General features: G+C 37.0%; 1 protein-coding gene across 2 annotated transcripts in view; it reads left to right on the top strand.

The window, feature by feature from the left end:
• LOC127621445 (F-BAR domain only protein 1-like) overlaps positions 1-25516 on the top strand; it is a 55884-nt gene that overhangs the window by 1424 nt on the left and 28944 nt on the right. Inside the window, exons 2-4 of one of the 2 annotated variants that reach the window (XM_052095036.1) lie at positions 3141-3305; positions 15281-15334; positions 22360-22451. In XM_052095036.1, coding sequence (XP_051950996.1) covers positions 15302-15334; positions 22360-22451 — 125 coding nt within the window. In that variant the 5' untranslated portion in view covers positions 3141-3305; positions 15281-15301. The remainder of the gene's footprint in view (positions 1-3140; positions 3306-15280; positions 15335-22359; positions 22452-25516) is intronic. The other variant, XM_052095035.1, reaches the window with a different exon arrangement.

Genomic DNA, 25516 nt, shown 5'->3' with positions numbered 1-25516 from the left:
CATTCACTTGCACAGAATGGACCAACAAAGCTGAGATATTCTTCTAAAAATCATTGTTTGTGTTTAGCAGAAGAAAGAAAGTCATAAAAATCTGAGATAGCATGTGGGTGAGTAAATGATGAGAGAATTTTCATTTTTGGGTGAACTATCACTTTAAGATTTCACTGCAAACAATTACAATCATGATCAAATCATAAATTGTATCTGTGAAAATTACAGTTACAATCATGATCAAATCATAAATTGTATCTGTGAAAATTACAATTACAATCTTGATCAAATCATAAATTGTATCTGTGAAAATATGGCATTCTTATAATTTCAAATGTACTGAACGTAAATGCATTGAGCATTTTGATTGTGCTGATTAATGCTGATGATGCCCTTTATCACAGTTTCACATCGTTTCACATTTGCAAGCTTTTAACACCTATGCATGGTACTCAGAGAAAAAAAGCAAGATTTTTAAAGTCTGTAGTTATAAATTCATATAACAGTTTTTGTTCTGCTTTTTAATGGGCATGTGTTTAGTGAAACACAATGAAGTTTTATAGAAAAAGTAAATGAGGATACATTTAAATACCATAATGTTGTTTAAGTAATGATGTCAGTCACATTTGCAAACACGGTGTAATACTTTGGCCTGGACTGAAAACAGTTGCTGATTACTTGATGCTACGTTTCCTCTTTGTGCTGAGATATATATTCACCACACTGTGTTTCAGTTGTGCATAGCTCGCTTGGGCATGCAAGCATGCAGAATGCATTGTTTTCAGTTTTGTAGTGTAAGCTTTTCTCTCAGTTTAACGTTCCATACTGAGTTTTGATGTCAGGGGAGGGGCATTGTTAATCAGTCTGTTTTTTTTATAATTTTTTTTTATTATCTTTCCCTCCTTTTACAAAAAATTATAAGAGCTTTGTACATTTTAGGTGTCTGGATAATTCTAAGCCTTGATGAAGGGAAGTGCTTTGGATCTGTTAGGCAAACCACATCTGCAGCTTTTACCTCTTTATTCTGTAGTTAAAGGGACAGTTTACTCAAACATTTAAATGGGTTTAGAAAGACATGAGAGTGAGTAAATGATTACTGATATTTCATTTTTGGGTGAACTATCCCTTTAAACAGTGATGTTTTAACCCCACGCTGTGCCTGTTGAGTCTTAGCTGGTCTGGAACATGTTAACTCGAGCTGGATCCATTATCAGGCCCCTGCCAGTTTGACTGAGAGAGCCAAGACACATGAAAGCCAGAGCTGTCTGAGCTTAGAGGTATCATCCAGGGACACCCCCTTCATATGAAAACCTGCAGTGAGGCAAAAGAGAATGAAGAAATTAAGAGTTTTATTTTGGTCTATTCTCACACAAAACCAACTGGATCACTTCAGAAGACATTGATTAAACCTCTGGAGTCTTATGGATTACTTTTATGCTGACTTTATCACCTTTTTGGATCTTTTGGAGTTCTGTTCACCATTCAATTGCGTTGTAAGGACCTACAGAGCCGAGATATTCTTCTAAAAATATTTGTTTGTGTTCAGCAGAAGAAAATCATATGCATCTGAGATGGCATGAGGGTGAGTAAATGATGAATAATTAAATATTTGGGGTGAACTAACCCTTAAAATAAATAGTCTGAAGTTTTAAGGGATGCCCACACTTACAAAACAATTCCAAAAAGTATGATTGACATGTACCATACTAGTACCATTGTATTCTTGGAAGTACAATGTAAATACCATGGAGATCAATTTCAGTACTGTGATATTACTATATGTTACTATCACTGTACCATTGTATTGCCGTCCACAGTACTTTCAAGGGCAGTCCAATTTTCCTGTCACTCTTTCTCACACCAGAGATACTAAGTAAGCAGCACTGAAAGTAGTTCTTGTAGTTCTGTGTCAGTGCTGCTGGCTCAAGAAGGACAGTGCCTGTGGGCAAAGACTGGCATTCGGGGCAGATGGATTTCTGTCTATAGGGCTGTCTAGAGGCAAAAAGAAGCCTGGAGAAGGGAATGTGACTGACATATTGCTCTTAACTCTAAGCCTGATTGTGGGTCATTGTTACATAAACTGTAGCAAACTGACCCTTAATGAATAGTCCTCATCCAATTCAATTCAGAAGTTTACATACACCTTAGACAAATACATTTAAATTCAGTTTTTCACAATTCCTGACATTTAATTGTAGAAAACATTCCCTATCTTAGCTCAGTTAGGATCACTATTTTATTTTAAGAATGTGAAATGTCAGAATAATAGTAGAGAGTGATTTCTTTCATCTTATTCCTAGTGGGTCAGAAGTTTACATACACTTTGTTAGTATTTGGTAGCATTGCCTTTCATTTGTTTAACTTGTGTCAAACGTTTTGGGTAGCCTTCCACAAGCTTCTCCTAATTTTGGTATTGGAGTCAGGTTTGTAGGCCTCCTTGCTCGCACATGCTTTTTCTGTTCTGCCCACAAAGTTTCTATCAGTCAGGGCTTTGTGATGGCCACTCCAATACCTTGACTTTGTGGTCCTTAAGCCATTTTGCCACAACTTTGGAGGTATGCTTGGGGTCATTGTCCATTTGGAAGACCCATTTGCGACCAAGCTTTAACTTACTTGCTGATGTCTAAAGATTTTGCTTCAATATATCCACATCATTTTCCTTCCTTATGATGCCATCTATTTTGTGAAGTGCACCAGTCCCTCCTGCAGCAAAGCACCCCCACAACATAATGCTGCCTCCCCCCTGCTTCACGGTTGGGATGGTGTTCTTCGGCTTGCAAGTGTCACCCTTTTTCCTCCAAACATAACAATGGTCATTATGGCCAAACAGTAACATTTTTGTTTCATTACACCAGAGGACGTTTGCCAAAATGTAAGATCTTTTTCCCCATGTGCACTTGCAAACTGTCGTCTGGCTTTTTTATGGCAGTTTTGGTGCAGTGGCTTCTTCCTTGGTGAGCAGCCTTTTGGGTTATGTCGATATAGGACGCGTTTTACTGTGGATTTAGATACATGTCTACCTGTTTCCTCCAGCATTTTTACAAGGTCCTTTGCTGTTGTTCTGGGATTGATTTGCACTTTTCTGAGTGGTATGATGGCCACGTGGTCCCATGGTGTTTATACTTGTGTACTATTTTATTTTTGTACAGATAAACGTGGTACCTTCAGGTGTTTGGAAACTGCTCCCAAGGATGTACCAGACTTGTGAGGGCCATGATTTTGTTCTGAGGTCTTGGCTGATTTCTTTTGATTTTCCCATGATGTCAAGCAAAGAGGCACTGAGTTTGAAGGCAGGCCTTATAAGACATCCACAGGTACTCCACCAATTCATTACAACTCCTATCAGAAGCTAATTGTCTTGTCTAAGGCTTGACATCATTTTCTGGAATTTTCCATGCTGCTTAAAGGTGTAGTTAACAGTTAACTTCTGACCCACTGGAATTGTGATATAGTTAATTAAAAGTGAAACAATCTGTCTGTAAACAATTATTTGAAAAATTACGTATGCCATACACAAAGTAGATGTCCTAAACCACATGCCAAAACTATTATTTGCTAATATAAAATTTGTGGAGGGGTTAGAAAATGAGTTTTAATGACTTCTACCAAAGTGTATGTTCAACTGTATATCAGTATTATGTTAATTAATACAGTAAATGTTAAACATAAGCCAACTGTCCATGAACTTTCTCTCTATACTGCACTTAAAGGACACAGTCAAGACTCGCCTCTGAAAATCAGAAATGTGACTTTTGTAAATTAAAGAGTATTTGAAAACATTTTAATCAAAAGATGATATTTGGCGAAAACTACTGTACAAGTGTCAGTTATCATTTTCGTTTTAGCTGTGTTTGAATAGAATGATCAGGTGAGACAAGACAGACCCTTAGGACTGCTGCGTGCTGTGGCATGTTCGTTAAATCTGTTTGAGAGGAAAAGGGTGCAATTGTGGTATCCTGAGATGCAACTGTCCTCTAGTCATATTTGCAATGTAGGTCATTAAGGAGGCACATCTGGCCCAAAATAACTGTGAAGGCTATCACTGCTAAATAGAAAATAAATGTTTTTTTTTGTGTTTTTTTTTTACTGTCCTTTATACTTCGTATAATTAGTTTGTTATTATTATAACCATTTACATCTCCATGACCCACTTCACGCTCGCCTAGTTGGGTCCAGAGGACAACTCGGAGGCATTCGTGGAGCTGTTTGAGTGTGCGGTGGAAGCAGCGGGACGGCCAGAGTCCCAGTGGGCGGTCCGCCTGCTGTCAGGAGAAGCACAACTGGCAGCCCAACAACTACCCATCGCCAACCTCCTGGGGTATCAGGACTTGAAACATGCCATCTTGCAATGGGTCTGCCACAGAGCAGCAACGCCTACTCTTCTGCTCATTGACACTGGGCGAGCTCGGCCTTCCGTTTGCCTTTGCTCAACAGCTCCGTTGAGCGGTGGCTGCTGGCAGCAGTCCTCTAAGTGGGGATTCCGAAAGAAATCCTCACTGATCAGGGTACAATGTTTATGTTATGTACACTATGTGAACTGTACACATTTTTGGGGATTAAATCAATTCGTACCAGCATTTCCCACCCCCCAAACTGACGGCTTGGTCGAACGATTGAATCAGACACTAAGAATATGATTTGTAATTTCGTGATTGAAGATGCTCGGAATTGGGACAAGTGGCTAGAGCCGCTATTATTTGCAGTACGAGAAGTCCCGCAAGCCTCACGTGGTTCTCCCACATGTACTTGCTGAACTACCCAAGCACCCAAATTAAATATGTTCTTGAACTCCACAAACTCCACACACTGGGCAATTAACACAGGAGAATTTGCTCCAGGCTCAAGAACGTCAATGCCGGCTCTATAATAGGGGTTTTCTGCTACAGGAATTTGCACTGGGATATAAAGTCCTTGTATTACTTCCCACATCGAGCTCTAAATTACTCACCAAGTGGCAAGGTCCTTTTGAGGTCACATGTGGTGAATCTGGAAAATCGATTATGAGATTAAATTAATGGATAGAGGCGGAAACGTCAGATTTACCACCTCTATCTCCTAAAAAGTAGTAGAGAGGCCATCCCCATGACTTTGGCGATGGTGGTTCTGGAGAGAGGAGCTCGGACCGGAGGTGAATTAACAAGCCACTTATCGAGTCACTTGCGGAGACCACCACTTGCTGTTACGGAGAGGGAGGAGCTCGGACCGGAGGTGAATTAAAAAGGCACTTATCGAGTCACTTGCGGAGACCACCATTTGCTGTTACAAGTCACGGAGGTTGTCTGGTTGCAAGGAGAATTCTCTGAGTAAACTTAAAGAGTAAACTTAAAGTAAGGCAACACCTGCGAAACATTTTTGAGTTAACTCAACTTCAGGTAAATTAGTTTGACCAACTTAACAATTCCAGTTGGATCGCAAGTTCCATGAACTGTATACAATAAGTTCAGCAAACTCAAAAATATCAATGATAATTAAGTTCAATAAACTAGAACTTTTACATACAGCTGTCCATAATTTTTATATTTTTGAGAACAATATAATAATATATTTTTAAGTATAAGTATATTTTGAGTATATTTTGACATAAGGTCATGTATCAACCCTACAAAGAGACCAAACAGTTGGTCAAACTTAAATGGTGGTGTAGGTTACATGTACTTCACCCTTTTAGAAGTTGAATCAACTTCATAAATAAAGATACTTCATCAAAGCGAACACAAATTACCCTGATGGTGACTTTAAACAAAACATAATTAAACTCACTTTTTTCGAAATTAGGCCGTTCAATCAACTTTTCAAATTGAGCTTGTCTGACAAAACTGAAGTTGGATTTTTTTCCAGTGTAGATTTATGGACACTATCAAGTTAAACGTAGTTTGAGACCTAGAAAAACACATCTTGAGGTCCCTGCATTCGAATTTGTGCTCCATCAAGCTGTGTTTGAACGCAAGGACACATCCTCATCTTGTGTTGTCTGCTGTTGGTAAGTGAGGCTTGTTGACAAGCTTTGTTCTCTGTATAAGATGCACGTTGCCTATACAGGTGAAGGTTCGTTTTCTGCACCATGGAGAAAACAGGTGGTACTTCCAGCTTGTATTGCTCTTATGGTAGGAATATTCCTTATTACAGACCGGGGACATTATTAATTGCGTAATGTTTTTTAACACATTATTTTTTATATAATCAATCGCAATGTATTAACGCGTTAAATCAAAAGCCCTAATAATAAGTTATAATACATTTATTTCAGGAACAGTACCCCCTCGTTTTTTTCTCCATAAAATAGTTTAACCATGAATTGAACTCATCCTCAATAAACAAGATTGGTGGGCAAAGGGTGGTCAAATAGTCACCATTTACCTATTTGAAAAGGTAAAATATTTTATTTCCATGGTTTTCTAAATTTATATTTTTGTATATGTTCTAAACTGCAATAGGTAGATTGTGTTGATGCAGATCTTCCAAGAAAATAAAGCCAATGTCTGTCAGCTTGAATTATATAATTTTTTATATTATAGGCCTACAGTATCACTGCTTTGGGTGTCTGCTGGCTTTAGATATTGTTTGTTTGCACAATAGTTTTTTAGTTGCTATTCAATCATACAGTCAAAATCGAATTTACAATCAAAACTTTTTAATGCAATTTTAATGCATTTTAGACAATGTGACTTCACCTTGACAACATTAATCAACCGGAGTTATTAAATTAATTTATTCTGTTAAGCACAAACACATTTGTTTTATGTATATGGAAGTGAATGGTGACCAGACATTTGAAGCTCCAAAATAAAGACCACATAAAAGTAATCCACAAGAATCTAGAGGTTAAATCCATATCTTAAGATGATAAGTGTGTTTTTTATTTATTTTTACTCTAAATCTCCACATTCTTTCACATTTTGAAAGTGAAAGTAGAGGTTTATAGTAAAAGTATATATATATATGTATATATATATATATATATATATATATATATATATATATATATATATATATATATATATATATATATATATATTATATTGATCTGTTTGTTTCTCACCCACAATTATCATATCGCATCTGAAGATATGGATTTAACCTGTAACATCACTGTACCATGGCATTACCACAGTACTTTTCTGTAAACTTCAAAAAGACAATGTACTACAATATTGTCTTTTGAGGAAACAGAAGAAGCCTCAGAATTTCCATAATAAATCCCCCAGTATGTATTCATAATCACACTGAATCAAGTTCTGAGCATCTCACTGAAGCACTGATGCAGAGATACAGACAGACAGGCTTGTTGCAGGTGGGTGGGGGATTTATAGCAGCAGAAACCCCTCTGACAGGAAATTTTCTCAGCTCATTTTCTTTGCCAGACCAGGTGAGAAAGGACAAAAGATGTGCTACAACAAAACACACACTCTCTGATTCTTCCCACTCAGCCAAACTGCCATAAGATTTGGAGGCTGACTGCAGCAGACATAGCTCATCCTTTTCCTCAAAAGAATTGTTTGTCACGGATTTAGTTTTAAATAATGTCATCCCAATTTCTTCTAAATGTGTTTTAGGCCACATCTGTCATATTACCTTCAATGGTTTGTTGGTTTGCTCCCTCAACGCAATCTTTCCTTTCTCTCTCTCATTTCAGTTTTTAAGGTGCTTTATTGGCATGAAAAATAATTCTGCATTTCATGTTGCCAAAGCATTTACAGCTTAGCAGCATACAAATAAAATGGTGCAAAAGTACTTGCATAAATTAAGATAAAAAAGTCACAGAAAAAATATATAATAGTTTAATGAGTCTCTCTCTCACACACACTCATAAAATCACTCTAGGACTTTGACAGGTGGGTTTGTCTACTGTTCATTTTTGGCTATATATCTATGTTTCACTCCTGTAGCATAGCTGATGGTTGATAAGCAGCTTCTGTTTAAACAAAGCTAATCTGTCCCTCTCTCACTAAATAAATCAAGTGAGAGAGGGACAGATTAGGCATCACCCCGCCCCCCACCAGCATCTCACTTTTGAGCTGCATCTGCATTTCCCAATAGCTCTCTAACAATCCTCTCAGCCACAGCGAAGTAAGAAATAAAGACAGGATTTTAAAGGATGAAAAGTGCTGATTAAAATGCTGCCAGAGAGGGATGAGGGTCACTGTGTGGCTGCAATGCTAAACTTTTTCTTAAGATCCAAATTTTTCATGGCACCCATCCATTTTCTTTGACAGGCACTGTTTGTTTACTGAATTCATATGAGTAAGATGCTGCCATGGAGTGTCTGTCTGTCTATCACCCTTTCTTTGTCTGTCTGTCTGTCTATCACCCTTTCTTTGTCTGTCTGTCTGTCTATCACCCTTTCTTTGTCTGTCTGTCTATTTCTATCTATCTGTCTGTCTATCTCTAGCTGTCTGTCTTTCTATCTATCAATCACTCTTTCTTTACCCATCCGTCCACCCATCTGTCTGCACATTCATTTAACATGAACATACAGTCTAACAATGGTAGTAATGAACCAGGCTAGAGGTGAGGGATAAAAAGATATTTCAAAGTACCACTGTGTTTACTGTATTTTTATTCTAATGCCAAAAATATTTGTGTGACACATTTTTTACATTAATGTTTTAGGGAAAAAAGATTCCACCTCTAGGAGCAACCGTGTGATGGTACAAAGACTCAAGTATTGATCCTAAAACGGGTAGGATACTAAAGCTATCGAACCACTCTATTCTGATGAAGATTTATAGTAATGAAAAGATTTAATTAAATCAAATCATTAAAAATATGATTTTTCAATATTTTAGTTTAGTTTATTTGTAGTAGTAAATCATAAAAATAGAAATAAATTAAAATAAAACAAGTTAGACCACACTGTTCTGTGTGCTAAATTCTGCCAATAAATTAAAATTTGCGATTTATTTTTTATTTTTTATTATTTTTTTAAATGTATTATTCACTAGCACCAGTTCTAACACCTAAAAAAGGAAGCATACAGACCTGCAATGACCCAGCGATGAAACAGGATGTTCAGCACTTCTTGTGATAAACGCCTAAAACAGATTAAGATGAAAAAGACATAAGATTAAGATCACAATACAGCACAGTTTTTAATCACACTAAACATAGAATCGCAGTATTTTTGTATCACAACCCAGATATTGATATATATAGATATATAATAGATTTCATCGTGAGGATTTCATTCTGACTCCCACCTCAAGAACATTAAGTAGATAAGCTTCTCAATAATGAAGATGAGATATTTGAGAATAGGCATCTGTTTAATGTATCAGTTTGAGACATGTATCAATATGTTATGTAATCCACAATAATATTAGTACTATACTGAATTGGTTTTAGCTAGCTGATTGATATAGTATTAGCCTGTTTCAGTCATCATAATATCATAACCAGTGGTGTAAAGTAACAAATTACAAATATTTTGTACTTTCAAACTTTTTTCAAAATGTGTATTTAAGTTTGCTGCAACTTTTACTTTGCTACAATTTTTAGCCAGTTTTAGTCAGGATGCGATTTGTCCCGTATTTAAGCTGGTCAGATGGTGTCACAGTGAAATCGTTCCAGATTTAAAATTGAAATAAGTTGGAAAATTTGCCTGTGGTAGGTAAGGGACCATCTGAAATGTCCACACATTGTGCATATGCTAATACTGTGGAGGGTGTGGTAATGGACCATCTGAAAGTCCACATATGGTGGTAAAACTGTGGAATTTAAATGTTCAATAAAATCAAACAATGTATGAATACAATTATAAAGACAAGTACAGGTGAAAGAAAAAAATAAATAAAAATAAAAAAAATTGTATAAACTATCCAAAGTAAGATGAAGAAGACAAATAATCGAAAATGTTTTATTAAATATATTTTAAATATAAATGATATTTTTTATTTTATAAGTCATGGGTCAGGAAATTTCTAATTTTAGCATATAAAAAAGGATATCATTTTTTTTTTTAATAACGCATATTAGCTCAACGCATTTATTGCAGTGATTATGATGAATGGAAAACTGGGTGCCGTATTGACTCAGTTTGGTACCCACTCACTGTGTCTCGGCTGCTTAGAAACTCACATGTGTGCATATGTCTGCATGTGCTGTAAAGAGCACTCATGTCGAGTTGCCACCAATCCATGTTTTCGCAGGATCGTCCCTGTTTTTGGCCATTTGTCCTGGAAAAATAAAATTCCATTTGTAAAATGTCCCAACTATATAAAGTTAATATTTATTGTATCCAATATTACTTAAATAAGACTGTTACATGGCTTTAAAAATAACAACATGAATGGGTTTTATTTTTATAAGATAAACATGTTTGAATTTGCAATACTTTTACTTTTTGATACTTAAGTATTTTTAAAACCTGGTATTATTTACTTTTACTTAAGTAGTATTTTTATGGATTACTTTTTCTTAAGTTATAAATTTATATGTACATTTTTTAATTTAATTTTATTTATCTCCCTTTTTCCCAATTTGGAATGCCCAATTCCCACTACTTAGTAGGTCCTTGTGGTGGCGCGGTTACTCACCTCAATCTGGGTGGCAGAGGACAAGTCTCAGTTGCCTCCGCTTCTGAGACAGTCAATCCGCACATCTTATCACGTCATGTCACGTGTCATTGTACATGACACCGCGGAGACTCACAGCATGTGGAGGCTCATGCTACTCTCCGCGATCCGCACACAATTTCCCATTGAGAGCAAGAACCCCTAATCATGACCACGAGGAGGTTACCCCTTGTGGCTCTACCCTCCCTAGCAACCGGCCCTTATTTTGGCTGTATGCAGTAGAGTTATCACAGAACACCAGATGGATCATGCAGGACTCGGCTGTAGGAGGCTGATTTTGGTCAGTGGAAAATTCAGCTGCCAGTGTCCTAGCGTTATCGTGCCAAACCCACATGGAAAGATTTGCCATACTCACAAATGTTTGGCATGTAATTGTAACATGTTATTTCAATGTAACATAATTTATTTATGCATTATCAAATGTCATTGGTGGGAATTAACAAGTTTATATTTTTTTTATAAAATTACAAATACAAGTTGTTCCAAACTCCATTCCAAAGTTGGTATGACTGAATTTGTGGAACCAAAAGAAGAAAATGACAGCCCCTAAATGTCACCATTCACTTTTATTGTATTGAAACAAGATGCAATGAAAGTGAATGGTGTTTGAGACTGATATTCTGCTTAACATCTTCTTTTGTGTTCCACAGAAAAAGTAGTAATTATTTGGAACAACATGTAAATGATTTTAAAATATTCCTTTAACATATTTATATCTTAGTATCTTTATTATCATGTACACAGACTGCATTTTGGCTGACATGTAGACCTAATTACAGGGTTATGAGAAGCCAGTCTTTAGAAATTCTTTCTGTTCCCACTTGGATTGTATTCCCTGTCCGCCACGTTACACACTGACGTCTGTTTGAAGTACCCTTAACATACGCCTGAGTCTTATTTTTGGACTGTGCCACGCTGCCAAACTCGTATCATCAGTGGGGGTGTAAGGTTGGCCAGGCCGAGTTAATTAAAGGGTTGTGAGAGAACAAGAGAGAGAGAGTGAAGGGTAAGCATGAGTGTTTCCCTGTCCGGTAAGAAGGGCATGCTGGGCAGCCATCGATGGTGCCAAGAGAGAGCCGATAGGCCACAGAAAAGCCCTGTGGTCAGCACTCCATGGATTACAGATCCTGCCAGCATCCAGCGCTTAGAAGTATAACAGGAATCACACCTCAAACCTGCTCTCTTCTGGGGGACCAGGGCCCACACAAACAAATCTTCTCAAGGACAGTGCTCTCATTTCCTCAATGCTAATCACTAAAAACTCTGTTTGCACAAGATAATATTTTTGTAACAAAGGTGGACAATATTGCTTTTGAAATTAGAACTAGACCGAAATATCATCCAGGCTGATTAAATTGCCAATATTGGCTGATAAACATGCATGCTTGGCAAAAACATTTAGGGGCTGTTCACACAGATTGCATTTTTTAGTCTATCTGCACTGATTTTTAAATAGTAAAAGTCAGAAAATGTTTTTCCATGTAAACATCATCTAGCGCATGACTCTTCATAGCCACCTATAAATAATGCACGTTTCCAAATTATTTAAAATCTTATTTTTTATATATGTAATAATATATTTTGTGTGAGTATTTAATTGTCATTATTTGGCTTCCTTTCCCTCTAGATATAATAACTGGTCTTCTTAAACAGGAGAAGTTTTTAAGATTTTACTTTGACAAATGGCATTATTGTAATATCACCAAGGCTTCCTGCTCTGTGGCCTACTTGGTAGTGCTCCCTACACATAAAATATAACTGCTGAGCTCATGGATGTGGGTTTCAAATGCTGCCCTTGTCCTGTCCTTATCCCTTTCCCTTCTTTCTCACTCTACTGTCCTGTCTTTCCACTGTCTTGTTAGATAAATTCCCATAAGAAATTGGGGATGTTTCTGAAGGATTTTACCCTGCTGTCACGACCCTCATTATAAGTCCTATGTGTGGAGCTGCAGGTGTCTGCTGGCGCATTAGAAAGCAGGAACACATACCTGCCAATATCATGACACTGGACTGCTAATTAATGTGCTTGCCTCCTCCAGTCCCATTCTGAGAGCTGACACTCACTGCCAGGATATGTTTACCAAAGAGAGTGAGGACAGATAAGGGTCAGGTTTTGCCCACAAAAACAGTAAAACTTGAAATCCCCTTTGAGGGGAGAAGCTAACAGCCTCCATGAGAGAAAACAGCTTGATATACAAACTAAATAATGTTTTAATTCTAAAAATGCAGAAAGGTTTCTGTGAGGGTTAGGGGATAGAAAATACCATTAGCTCAACATAAAAACCCTGAGCCTGTTTACATACACAGTAATAATCTGATAACTAAAATGACAAACTGTGTTTACGTGAGATTTGTCATAATAGTTATTCTCGGCTTTTGACGCCAAATCCTGAAGAGACATCCACTCTTGCGTACATTGGATAAGCCGGTAAGAACACAGGTAAAGGTGTTTACGTGCAAAGCTAAATCAGGGTAATGGGCAAAAATGTGCCCATGTCGATGTGTGCTTGTATAACAATCTCACTCTTTTTTTCTCTGAATCGGAGCACAGTTGAGACAAACCCATCTGTCACCGGAAGGATCATAGTCTAAGAGACATAATTTTGGTCTTAACTCAGTTTTGTGAGTTGCCGTGTCATTACTGCATTAGTCAATGGAAAGTCCCTAACATGATAGAAACATGTGTGTGTGTTTGTCTGTTGTAACACTCTATTACTGAAGTTTGTACTGTAATCCTTGAAGGAATCCTTTCACCTGTTGTTTCTGTCAGGATAAAGTCATACCTTAGAGAGACATTCAACCAAAGAACTGTCATGTCCAGAGATGATAAATAGGTACATTATGTACATTTACTGGGATCAACTTATCTGAAATCTCAACGTTCAAAAGAGTATTTGTTTAGTTTAGCCCCAGACCTTCCACAGTATTTTAGTGACAGTGTCAAATGTTACCATTGGTTTCATTAAATAGACTTGATCTGAAAAAAATTATCCATTGGGTTGCACGGGATAATAGCCGAGGTGAAGGTTTTATATTTCTGAGTTGGCAGACATTTTAAATTCAGAGTCTTTTCAGTGTCTTCTACTAGAGCATTGAAACCGAAAAAGTGTGTAAGTGTGTCTCTCAGTGTTGGTTGGATCGTTTTAAAAGTACCTTGAATTCTTGCTGCGCATCTGTCTGTCTGCTCTCCTGGTTAACCTTGTTTCAATTGCGTACCTTGTTCCTTCCCACAGACATTTCTAATGTACATGTATTCAGCAGATTTACAAAGGCCCATCTAATATCAGTTCTTTATGCACAGAAAAAGACTTCCTCTTGTTTTTAAGAGACTGAATCGCTCATTGTGAAACCTTTCCCTGCAGCTGGGTGAATTGACTAGGGATCTAGTCAGTGGGTTACCTCAACTAGTTGACTAATCGTCTTAAGGAAGCACTTTATATTTACAGTAGGCTGCTTATTGGTTTACCTGACCCTGATCAGCGTTTCTTAGGTGTTTACATAAAGCCTTTCTTCCATTTATATAAAAAAACTCTAGATGGAGTGCAACGGAACAGAATACAGGGGTCTTGAGACACATTTTTAAAAGTTGGACAATTTGGAATTTGTCACGCTGTCTTAAAATTGCAACGCTTGTGGCGGGACTTTTTCAAAAAATAGCAAGAGATTCAACAAAGACATCCATTCACATATGTCTGTCTGTAGTGGTGGTGTTTTAAGGGGGTGAATTTTAAGACTCTGATAGGTTTTTACTGTCCCCTTAGAGGAAAGCAAGGGAATCTATTTTCTGAACTATTTTTACGTTCCCTTGCAATAGTTTTGCATTTCCTTGTTATACGTATTACATTCCTTCACGTTAGTTTTGGATTCCCTTGCAATTATTTTTGGGTTTACTTGCAATAAATTAACCATGGTTTTACTACAGTAACCATAGTTGAACTATGGTATTTATTGTAAAATCATACTAATCACAAAATATGCCATGGTTCACTATAGTAACCATATGATTTAGTAAAATTATAACCACAACATTTTCCATGATTTTACTACAGTGTTCATATTTTAATCATGATATTAATAGGAAAGCCATCCTGTAATACAGGAAATCAACAACAACAACAAAACTATGGTAACAAAAATTATAATCATTCTGGCAAAAAACTTAAATATCATTACTACAGTTTTACAAGTAACACTAGTGGTACAAGTATAGTTTTTAAAACCATGGTTTTCAACAAAGAATAAAAACATCCCCTTACAAAAACGTGACGATGGTTTCACTATAGTAAACCTGCTGTAAACATCTAACCATTTGTGTGGCAAGACCCATGATACATGTACAACAAATTATCATGGTGTTACTATAGAAAAACTAACCCATTTTTTATTATGGTTTTTATTAACATAGTTGTGGTTTCCCTGTATTAATATGATGTTTTACCACAAATATCATGGTTAAAATATAATAACAATAGTAATAAAATAGTAATAAAAACCATAGTACATTTTTTGGTTATAATTTTACTTCAAATAATCCCTGTCCATTTAGGGGCTCCATATTTTACAATGCAAATTGTCTAACATATTCTGTATAGGACAATTTATAAAAAAGAAATAAATGAGAAAAAAAAACAAGATTAAATGTTGAACCTCAACCAACCAGTTGACAATTGTGACCCATCCCTAAAACTCAATGGCCATTGTCATTTTTTCTCTTACAGAACTCTCTAGAAACTGTCTAAATGGAGATGGCGTATTTCAAGAACAACTTTTGGGTAAGTTTTCCAGGTTTCTTTTGTAATGGGATCTTGTGTTCAATAAGAGTAAATGCTTACCAAGTGTTTATACATACAGCTGCCTTTTAAGCAGTTTGGAATTCCTAAACTGAATGTCAGTTCTGGGATAGTATGAAGGAGAAACAGATAGAGGGGGAAAAAATAAATATATTAGTTTAGAGAGAGAGAGAGAGAGAGAGAGAATATATGAAACTGCGAAACTGCATGGGGCAGTCCAGGGCTTTGTCAGTATTCCCATGAGGACAGCTATGCTCTGCACTTTCTGCACACCTGGCAGGGCTATATCAGGTGTGTCCTACTTTAATACATAGCCTGCCCCCTTTCATACATAGAGAAAGGGAGAAAAGAGAGGAAAAGCAAGCCAGAACATTCAGGAACTACTGCTAGTGATAGCAAGTCACATTCCAACACCTCAGAAGTCTTGTTTCAACCAGATTAAGAGCACCAAATTTGCAATGGAACTAAGGTCGCTTTATCACATCAATTATTTTGTGGCTATACATTTTGTTGTTGACTTGCTTATTACTTGGTCTTGAAAGATATTCAAACTTTTGTTTGAGGCACTTTGTAGCAAGTAAAGTTGAAATCCTTGAATACACTTGCATACACCTGCTCTGTTCTCCTGTTTGGTTTCCATCTTTGGTCTGCTGACCCAGCCCAGCCAGGTCATTTGATTGTCTTGCTTTCTGTCACTGGACTGTGGTCACTATGCAGACCTCCCCTGTTGTGTGATGACAAAATGACAAGAAATGCCAAATGTTACCTTTCTAATACATGTGTCTCTGTGTGTGCATAAAATGTGTGATTTGAATATGTGTTTTTTATGTGTGTTCTCCAATGGTTTCTCCAGCACTGAATAAAACACCTGTATAAAATAACTGAGACGACACATTTGGGTAATTACTGAAGATACGTGATTAATTAAGTCTCAGAGAGGGAACTGGCAGTCACAGTGATTAAGCACATTCCTAATTTAGCACATATGTCTCCATCCTCAAGGCTGTCTTCAGTCAGGAAAGTGGGGTGTTCAGGCTTTCAGATGCTATGAACAGAGAACTCATTTAGCAGCCTAAATCAGTCCATTTAGTTCCACTAACTTTTTTGTTTCAAATTTGTGGGTTATATAAGGTCTCTCAGGCTTCAAAAGAACTTCTGGAATATGTGTTAAATGTGTGACCCTTGCCATTGCATTTTTATTTAAAGGCATAGTTCACCTAAGATTGAAAATGCTTTCATTATTTGTTTACCCTCTTACTTACCTAAGAACTACTTCAATTTCTTCAGGCACGTTCACTCACATGCTTGTGGTATTTGTAGTCCTTGTCTAGAAACATACATGTTACCAACATACATTTAAAAAAAAAAAAACATGGCGGCTTCCTATTTCACTTTTGAGGTATGTCTCCAAGTTTGAGTAATATACAGTATGTTGTAAAACAAAATGCCCAAGTATCATGTAATATTTACCACAGACCTTATTTTACTTATAATTGAAAAAAAATTCAAATAAAAACCTATAAGAAATTCATGAGGTGACCCATGGTGAATTAGCCTTCTGGATTCACCTACAAATTGGCATCATGGCTGAACAGCATGTCATTGATATAAGTGCATTACTGTCCAGTCAATCAAGACTTGTGTAGATAAGGGTAAAAAGAGAGAATGAGATGTGCTTAAGGTCAATGATTTCCTTCTTTCTCACCTAAGAGCTTATACAGTTATTCATCAGAGGTGACAGGACTGGGTCAGTGTGTGTGTGTGTGTGTGTGTTGTGTGTGTGTGTGTGTGTGTGTGTGTGTGTGTGTTTAACTATAATGCACAGTCAGCGGTTATAGTCCTTTTACCCAGCAGCACCTCAGCAGGGAATGCTGGGAAACTTCAAAATTAAGAAATATTACACAATATTTTAAACATTCTCTTCTGAGATTTTAATTATACAAATGACAATATTAATAATGATGAAAAGGAAGGTGAAGATTTCGATGATGGAATAAAATGATGTTACCATTCTGGGGCAAAAATTGTCTTACAGCTTAAAGAAACTGTTCAACCAAAAATGTACAAATGTTGTCATTATTTAATTACCCTAATGTCACTCCAAAACTGTATTAATTTGTTCTGTGGAACACAAAAATAGAAAATTTAAAAAGTTTCACAGGGTTTATTTTCCATAATGACTCTTGTGTGTCAAGCTCCAAAAAGGACAACAAAACAAAAACTCCCCAATGAAAGCAATTGATACGACTCATGCACTATATTCCAAGTCTTCTGAAGGCATTCAATCATTTTGTTATTATGTACTCTCAAATGAAATAATTAATAAAGCACTGAAATCAGATAGGCCGAGTATGTCGATAACCTCAAGTCCTTGCGACATGACGTCATGACATCTGGTCACAACACGCAATGAAAACCAATGAGGTTTGATGCTATTGATGTAGCCACAACATTTGATTTCAGGTAAATCGATTTCATGAATCAGGTGCTAAAAAAACTCAGACAGCTAATAAATGATGATATCAGCGGGCACAATTCATTCTTTGTGAATTTTTTCCTCTGTGTTATAACATGGTCACCCCAGCATATCCATGACTTTGTTTACAGTTTAGCCAGCCAATCAGCATCACACAGCCCCGCCCCCTCTGAGAGCCTCAGGACACAGTGAACTCATGGACATGCTCTGACACTAGTATATGAAAAAATCGCAGTGAATATGGCCTTGTGTGTGTGTGTGTGTGTGTGTGTGTGTGTGTGTGTGTGTGTGTGTGATAGGTCTCACATGATTGCCTCATTACCCCACAGCATCATAGCACTGGAATGTCCTGCAATCACCCAATTACAACTTCCATGAGACATGCCTATTTCATTAAGCTCCATATTAGTCCCACTTACGTATTGCTAAAAATCATCATCCCTGCTTGTGTGCAACAGCGGGGTAATTAAAATCAAGTGAGATTGTTTAGTTTTGCAGACCAACACAGGTTGTTTTTGTGAGGTGGTTTCAGAAGCTACTGTTGGAAGTTCAGCCTCCTGCTCAAACATAACAAAGTTAACATGCTGCATTTTCAGAATAATGCAATTATTTGAGACCCACAGCAAGTCGAATTAACCCCTTACACCCTGAAGGCATTTTCAAGCATTTAATGCTTAAATGGCATACCCAAATGTAAGCGCTTAAAACTCTTTTAAAAAAAAAGTTTAAAAAAAATCACATGCATGGTGTTGATTTTTAGAAAACCTTTCAAAATTTGAAGAAAATATATTTTGATCAAGCTCATGATATAACACTGTTGACAAAATACACAAAATGTGCTAAAAATACTTTTTTCAGTTATTATCCATGTTTGACATTTTAACTTTTAGACAGTATGTCATTAAATTAACTTCTGTGTTGTTCTACAACATGTCAACTATACCAGGAATATCAAATTGTTTCTAGTACAATGCAATTTAGATAGATCTAGTTCCCAAGGTGGACTTTTATTTATCAAAGTGTACAAAAACATCTCCATGCAGGTTTTATTGAACGCTAAAACCGAACAACTTTATATATATATATATATATATATATATATATATATATATATATAATACAATACAATACAATACTTAAGTAGTCCATAATAATAAAATTCGATCACTTTGGCTTCCGATTTCATCACTTCACTTTCCCTCTTGTGTGAGTCTACATATGTGCGATCTGGGTTTGTTTACCCCACGTGGGACACAGGGATTTCCAAATATAGAATCTAACACACTTTAGACAGCCAGTGATGACATTCTGACACATCTATGACATAAAGGATTGTGTTTCAGTGAACCGACCTCAGAGAAACTGTCGCCATAGAGATGCCATTAGCGATAGCCACCATAGCTTGTTATGACACTCTTTAAGGAATATTTCCGGATCTTCTTATCCTATTATGTCATGTGTGGGCTTGTTTTATTGGGAGCTATCTGCTGGAAGTTGTGACTTGCCATTTTTATATCATGTTTCTTTTTCATGAAGTTATAAACCAAAATGTGATGATGATTCTATTTTCTCTGAGTATTTGCATGTGAAATGCACATATAAACACTAGTAGTTTGGTCTCTGAGTGAAAAATTATTTACTCATTGTATTCTACTAATCAAGACCTTTCCATAGATATATGACACATGGTTCGAAATATTATTGTTGTTATTGTAAATTACAGAAAATACCATCATATTTATATATTTATTTGTGATCAGCGCCCCCTGTTGGCCCGGTACTGTGCCGCTCCAAGTGTAAGAGGTTAACACGCACCTCTTAAAATATTTTTAATACAATTACGTTTTGCTCCTGGTTATAGTTTGCTGGTCCTCAAAGCGTAGGTAATTTTAGTTTTAGCTATCCTTGTGTGAACATTTGGTTCCTATAATGTTGGCAACCTGATCTACACACACACACACACACACACACACACCACTAATGCCACCTAAATGTTTAAATGTCACCTAAAGAAATGAGCTGTCATATGTCTCCCACTCACTCACAGTTACCAGGGGAACCCTGTCGCTTTAGCAACCACTATCTTGGTGGGAGACACATTAATACTGAGTGTATTAGGGGAGCGCTGGAGTTCCTCTTTCAACACCTGCAGCCCTGCTTAATGCCATCGCTGCCGTTCCCTCTCTTGTTCTGTTTCTCTAATTGTCTGTCTGTCATGTTCTTCTCAAACACAAAGCTGCCTATGTGCTGGCATTGCATTAGATAAGATGACTGTTAGATACTGCTGTATACATTGCAAATTAACAATTAGGGAAAGGAGCCATGGAAAGACAGACACACTTTTGCCATCGGCAGATGGAATTCATTGCATTTTCTTTCAGCACCAAATTCAGACTGAAGTGTCAAGGGAATAGACTGTCAGTTTATGTCTCCCAAATACTTGTTTACCATCATCACATGCGAATAAAGAGAGAGAGAGAGAGAGAGAGAGGCAGAAGAGGATGAGAGGAGGAGTGAGGGGGCATTAAAGTGATAGTTCACACAAAAATTCTGTTATCATTTATTACAGAATTTTCGTTTTTTGGCTGAACTATCACTTTAAAGGGGTACTGTTGTATGTGCTGTATGTGGACGGAGTAAAGAGAATCATTGAAGATCAGCTTTCCAAAGGGGTCAGGTTTCAACTTGCTTACTGGCAACATGGCAAACATTAGCTGGTGTTTTGTTTTGTTTTTTCTCTTATTTTAACACTGAAATTACATGTTGGTTGCTGCCATTGAATAACTGGTGACATCCTTTTTGTGCTTTTTGCAAACCTGATTCTTTAAACATCCCTGTACTGTTATTATTTATTGCGTAATGGAATGAAACTGAACACTAGAAGGGCCCATGGGTAACTGATACCCAGTTTGGACCTGTAAATCGTACTGTAAATATACAGTATATATATTTTTGTCACTGACAGTGGAATTTCCATTCTATTACTCAGCATCACACTCTCAGCTAACAAATAGGTTTGGAAAAAAAACATAAAAACAAATTCACTTTGAAAATAATAACATAATGATAATGTTAACTTTACAAATCATCAACCAACATAAGAATGGTAATCTAATCTAGACGTGTAATTTTAAACAAGAATACATTTAAATGTAGTTTTCTTTTTGACAAAAAAGGTAAAAATATCTATTCCTTTTTCTCTATTCCTCTAAAAATTAGTTCTGCTAATGTTGTGAATTTGCACACAGGAGCTAGTGCAGGGCCAGATTTGGCCCGTGGGCCACCAGATGACTAGCCCTGTCTTAAAAGATTTGTTCACCAAAAAATGAAAATAATTTTATCATTTACTCACCCTCATGACATCCCAGATGGGTATGACTTTCTTTCTTCTCCAGAACTCAAAACATTTTTTTAGAAGAATATCTCCACGCTGTAGGTACAAAAAATGCAAGTGAATGGTGAACAAAACTTCAATCATGAACGTGCCTAGAGAGTGCAATAGCAAGATGTACATTGATAAAGGAGAAACACCCAAAACCAGAAGTTTTGAGGTTCAGAAGACATGGATTAAACCACTGGAGTCTTATGTAGCACTTTTATGCTGCGTTTATGGTGCACTTTAATTACTGTCACTTTATAACTGTCTGCTACCCCAATAACTGCTATGTGCATAGAACACTATCTCATAGTATGTTATGTTTACGTTTTTTTTTAATTTATTTTTTTAGAAACTGTCATCTTTTTGCACTACTGTGTACTGGTCGGCGCTGCACTTTGTCTATTGTCCTGTTCACTGTCAGAAATTTGTTGTACTGTCCCATACTTTTTGCACATGTTTGCACGTGCACTTTATATAGGTATATATAGGTTTTTATATAGGTATTTTATTTTGTTGTGTTGTCTCATGTGGTCCTGTGTTGGTCCTTTGTTGTTTTTATGTAGCACCATGGTCCTGGAGGAACGTTGTCTCGTTTTGCTGTGTACTGTACTAACTGTATATGGTTGAAACGACAATAAAAACCACTTGACTTGACTTATGCGGTTTTTGGTGCTTCAAAGTTTTGGTCACCATTCACTTACATATATAGAACTGTAGAGCTGAGATTTTCTTCTAAAAATCTTTGTTTGTGTTTTGCAAAAGTAAGAAAATCAGACACATCTGGGATGGCATGAGGGTAAATTATGTAATAATAAATCAAATGGTGATTCAAATTCTGTTATAACTGATTTAACTCACCTGTATGATATTCCTTCTTCTGTGGAACATAAAAGGATATGCTAGGCCTAAGTCATTACTTTCATTGTATGGAAAAAGATGCAATGAATGTAAATTATGAGAGAATTTTTATTTTTGGGATCGCTCAGACACCTATTTGGTGCCTACTGTAGCACACAAACAAGAATAAGCAATCCAACCCACCTTCTGAGGCCTTTGTGCTATTTTGATATTAACACTTACTATTTGTTCCCATGTATGATTCATTTTAACACACACAATGTACCTTATGTTGGTGTTTTTGTTTGTTCACAGGGAGAAAAGAATGCCGGTTTCGATGTTCTCTACCACAACATGAAGCATGGACAGATAGCCACCAAAGAGCTTGCTGAGTTTGTGCGCGAGAGGTGAGTTGTTTTTTTTTAGTGGGAGTTGTCTTGTTGATAGGGAGGAGGTGTGATACGGTGTGATTGGTGTTGACAGGAATATGACATGGAATTTGGTTTCTGCATCTGACTCAGTAGTAGTTTTATTTTTTAAATATGTCACAATACACAAAGAGTGGAACGTTCTTATAGTAGCATGTTTTGATATTATGATAATGTTTACTGTACTTAATATATCTTTAAGGTATTGTATTGTACTCTATCTTATGTGTTATTTGGTTTCTGCATCTTGTTGCATTTTCTAACACAAAAGCAGGAGTGGAATTTTTTGGCCATGTTACATGAAGAGAGAAATGTTCACATGGATTAGGTTTTTATCATGTTTTGACGATGTCATGTTATGTCAGGTCATATTACGTCAAGTTATACTATGCTATGTTAAGTTATGACAGCTTACGTAGTGGTACGTTGTGTTACATTTACATTGATAACGTCGTTACACTTTTGCGTTTCGTTACATTGTTGCATTGCGTAATCTTACGTTGGGTTGTGTTACTCTGTTGATTTATGCTACGTTGTGCTACGCTACATTGTGCTACGCTTCGTTGTGCTATGCTTCACTGTGCTACGCTTCGTTGTGCTACGCTTCGTTGTGCTACGCTTCGTTGTGCTACGCTATGTTGTGCTACGCTATGTTGTGCTACGCTATGTTGTGTTACTTTGTTGCATTGCGCTACATTGCATTGCATTATCTTGTGTTGTGTTACGGTACATTGTTTTACGCTACGTTGTTGCATTTTGTTATGTTGTTGCGCTGCGTTACATTGTTGCATTGCTTTACTTTGCATTACACATCGTTGCTTTATGCTGTGTTGCCTTATACTGCGTTATGTTACCTTATGCTGCATTTTGTTCCGTAATATTATTCCATTGCGTTGCATTGCACTGCGTTACAGAATGTTGGCCCCGATTCCACCTGGTATTAAGATGCATTTCGTGTAATCCGGTCATATGTGTTTAGCCCTAAATACAGGTCTTAACAGGGTCAAAACATTTTGTGATCGGATCGCAGAAACCACATACTAATGTGTTAAATGCTTGTGTCCACATCGCATTTGAGGTGCAAATGCTAATCCGTCCTGTATTCGTCTTGGCAGCAATTAAGTTCCACCCCTGTTAATCAACCGCTGAGCTACCACAAGAGTTTAAATTTTGCAGATTTCGAGCGGATTTAAAAGCACTTACACAATCACGAGAGCTTCACGGATCTCCTTTAGGAAGCTCCTTTAATACATGTAATCCACATAAATAATGAATAATTCTGCTTGAGATGTTGCGTTTGTGCTTAAATTAAATTTCAACTGTATCTAGGAGAAATGGCACCCCTTTTTTTCATGCTTTCTTTGTCTTTTCTTACTTCGTTGTGATTTAATATGCAGTAACACACTGACATAGTGCTTGATGTATGTTGTCATGAAACAACAGAGACCCTCACCTCCAAATCTGAACACAACTGGTCACTGGAAACGCATTTAAGTGACCAGGTGTAAACAGCGATGTGTCTTACCTGAACACATGTGATCGAAACGCATCTTAATACCAGGTGGAAACAGGGCCATTGTGTTATATAGTACATTTAGCTTTGTTGCATTACTTTGCGTTACATTATGTTGTGTTACATTTATGTTGTTACTACAATGTTATGTCTTACCTTATGTTATTATATTCCATTTGCGCCCTCTCTCTCCACAATGCTGTGCTATCTCTGAGCACACAACACTAAAGTGTCAAAATGCACTAACCTGTGAGGAGCAGTGCCGACAACAATGTGCTCACTCTCTACACACACACATATTCCCATATGCAAGGCTGTTCAGCAGAGTCTGAAACTGCTACTGCTGGAGTCAGAGTATACCATTCTGCAGAGAGAGCAGAGACTTACACCTCCAACAAGCCTTCTGCCAACATTTATAGTCTATTCTATCCATTATAATGGAGCTGGACGCAGTACCCATTCGTAACGCACTGTAGAATTCAATTGTTTTTTCTGTGTGTTTTTTTTGGTCTGAAATCTGTCCAGTAAAGCCCTGGAGGGGAGTGCTGACAAAATTAAGAAAGACAAATACGTCCCTGATAAAAGTGTAGCTTGGGCACTAATTTACATAAATCAATTTTCAAAGGCTATTTTGTATCCACTCAAGACATCAGGCATCAAAGTGGCTCTGTACCTTAAAGAAGTGCTGTGAAATTGCAGTTTCACTTTCCATTGTTGGGGTCCCAACAGAAAACAAAATTTCACTTTACAAATAAGATGCTTTTTGAAAGAAAAGGCCAGCACATAGCCCGGCCCACTGGGATGGTAACTAGTACATCCTTTTTCCCATGTGCAACTTCGAAGTCAAGACAAAGGACCTTTGCTTATTGAGGGGTCGATCACACAATGATTCATAAGAAATGTGTGTGCGCAGCTGTGGCAGCAGACCTCTGGAGAACTGGAGTGTGCTTTTTTTTTAACTATTAATAATTTCTGTATTCTTTGATGTGTAGTTACTGAAAGCCAAGCCCACAAGGACAGAATTTGAAAACCTGTAATTTTACACATCTCTAGCCACTTGTGTGTTTGTGTTTATTAACTATTTTGGCAAATCTGATAATGCTTTCAGCTACCAATAATAGTGTAGTACTCTCATGTCTATTTAGCACATTTTACTACATGTAAAACCTTCAAGAGAATGCCACATATTTGCCCCTGAAAACAGTGCATAAAACAAGGTCAATAAATTCCATCTGGAACTTTATTAATATCAGTGTTTCCATTAATTTCCTCCTTATTAAAGGGTAACTAAACACCTTCTCAGAGTCTGACTCCACCCACTAGAAATATTTGAAAATGCAGGAAAAGTGGGCAGACCCCGGCGGGGATAGAGGGAACGAACCGAGAAGCGGGCTGAGCGGGGGCACCTGAGACTCGTAGTGACGGATTAATTGACAGCTGCTGTCAGACTCTATGTTATTATTATTCCTCACACGGTCGCAAGACGACATGTACATGAATCTGGCGTGGTGAGCTGGAACCTGCTTATGTC

The sequence above is a fragment of the Xyrauchen texanus genome, chromosome 27, assembly GCF_025860055.1.
Source record: "Xyrauchen texanus isolate HMW12.3.18 chromosome 27, RBS_HiC_50CHRs, whole genome shotgun sequence".
Classification (NCBI taxonomy): Eukaryota; Metazoa; Chordata; class Actinopteri; order Cypriniformes; family Catostomidae; genus Xyrauchen; species Xyrauchen texanus.
Note: the sequence above shows the minus strand (reverse complement) of the source record. Positions and strands in the feature narration are given on the sequence as shown.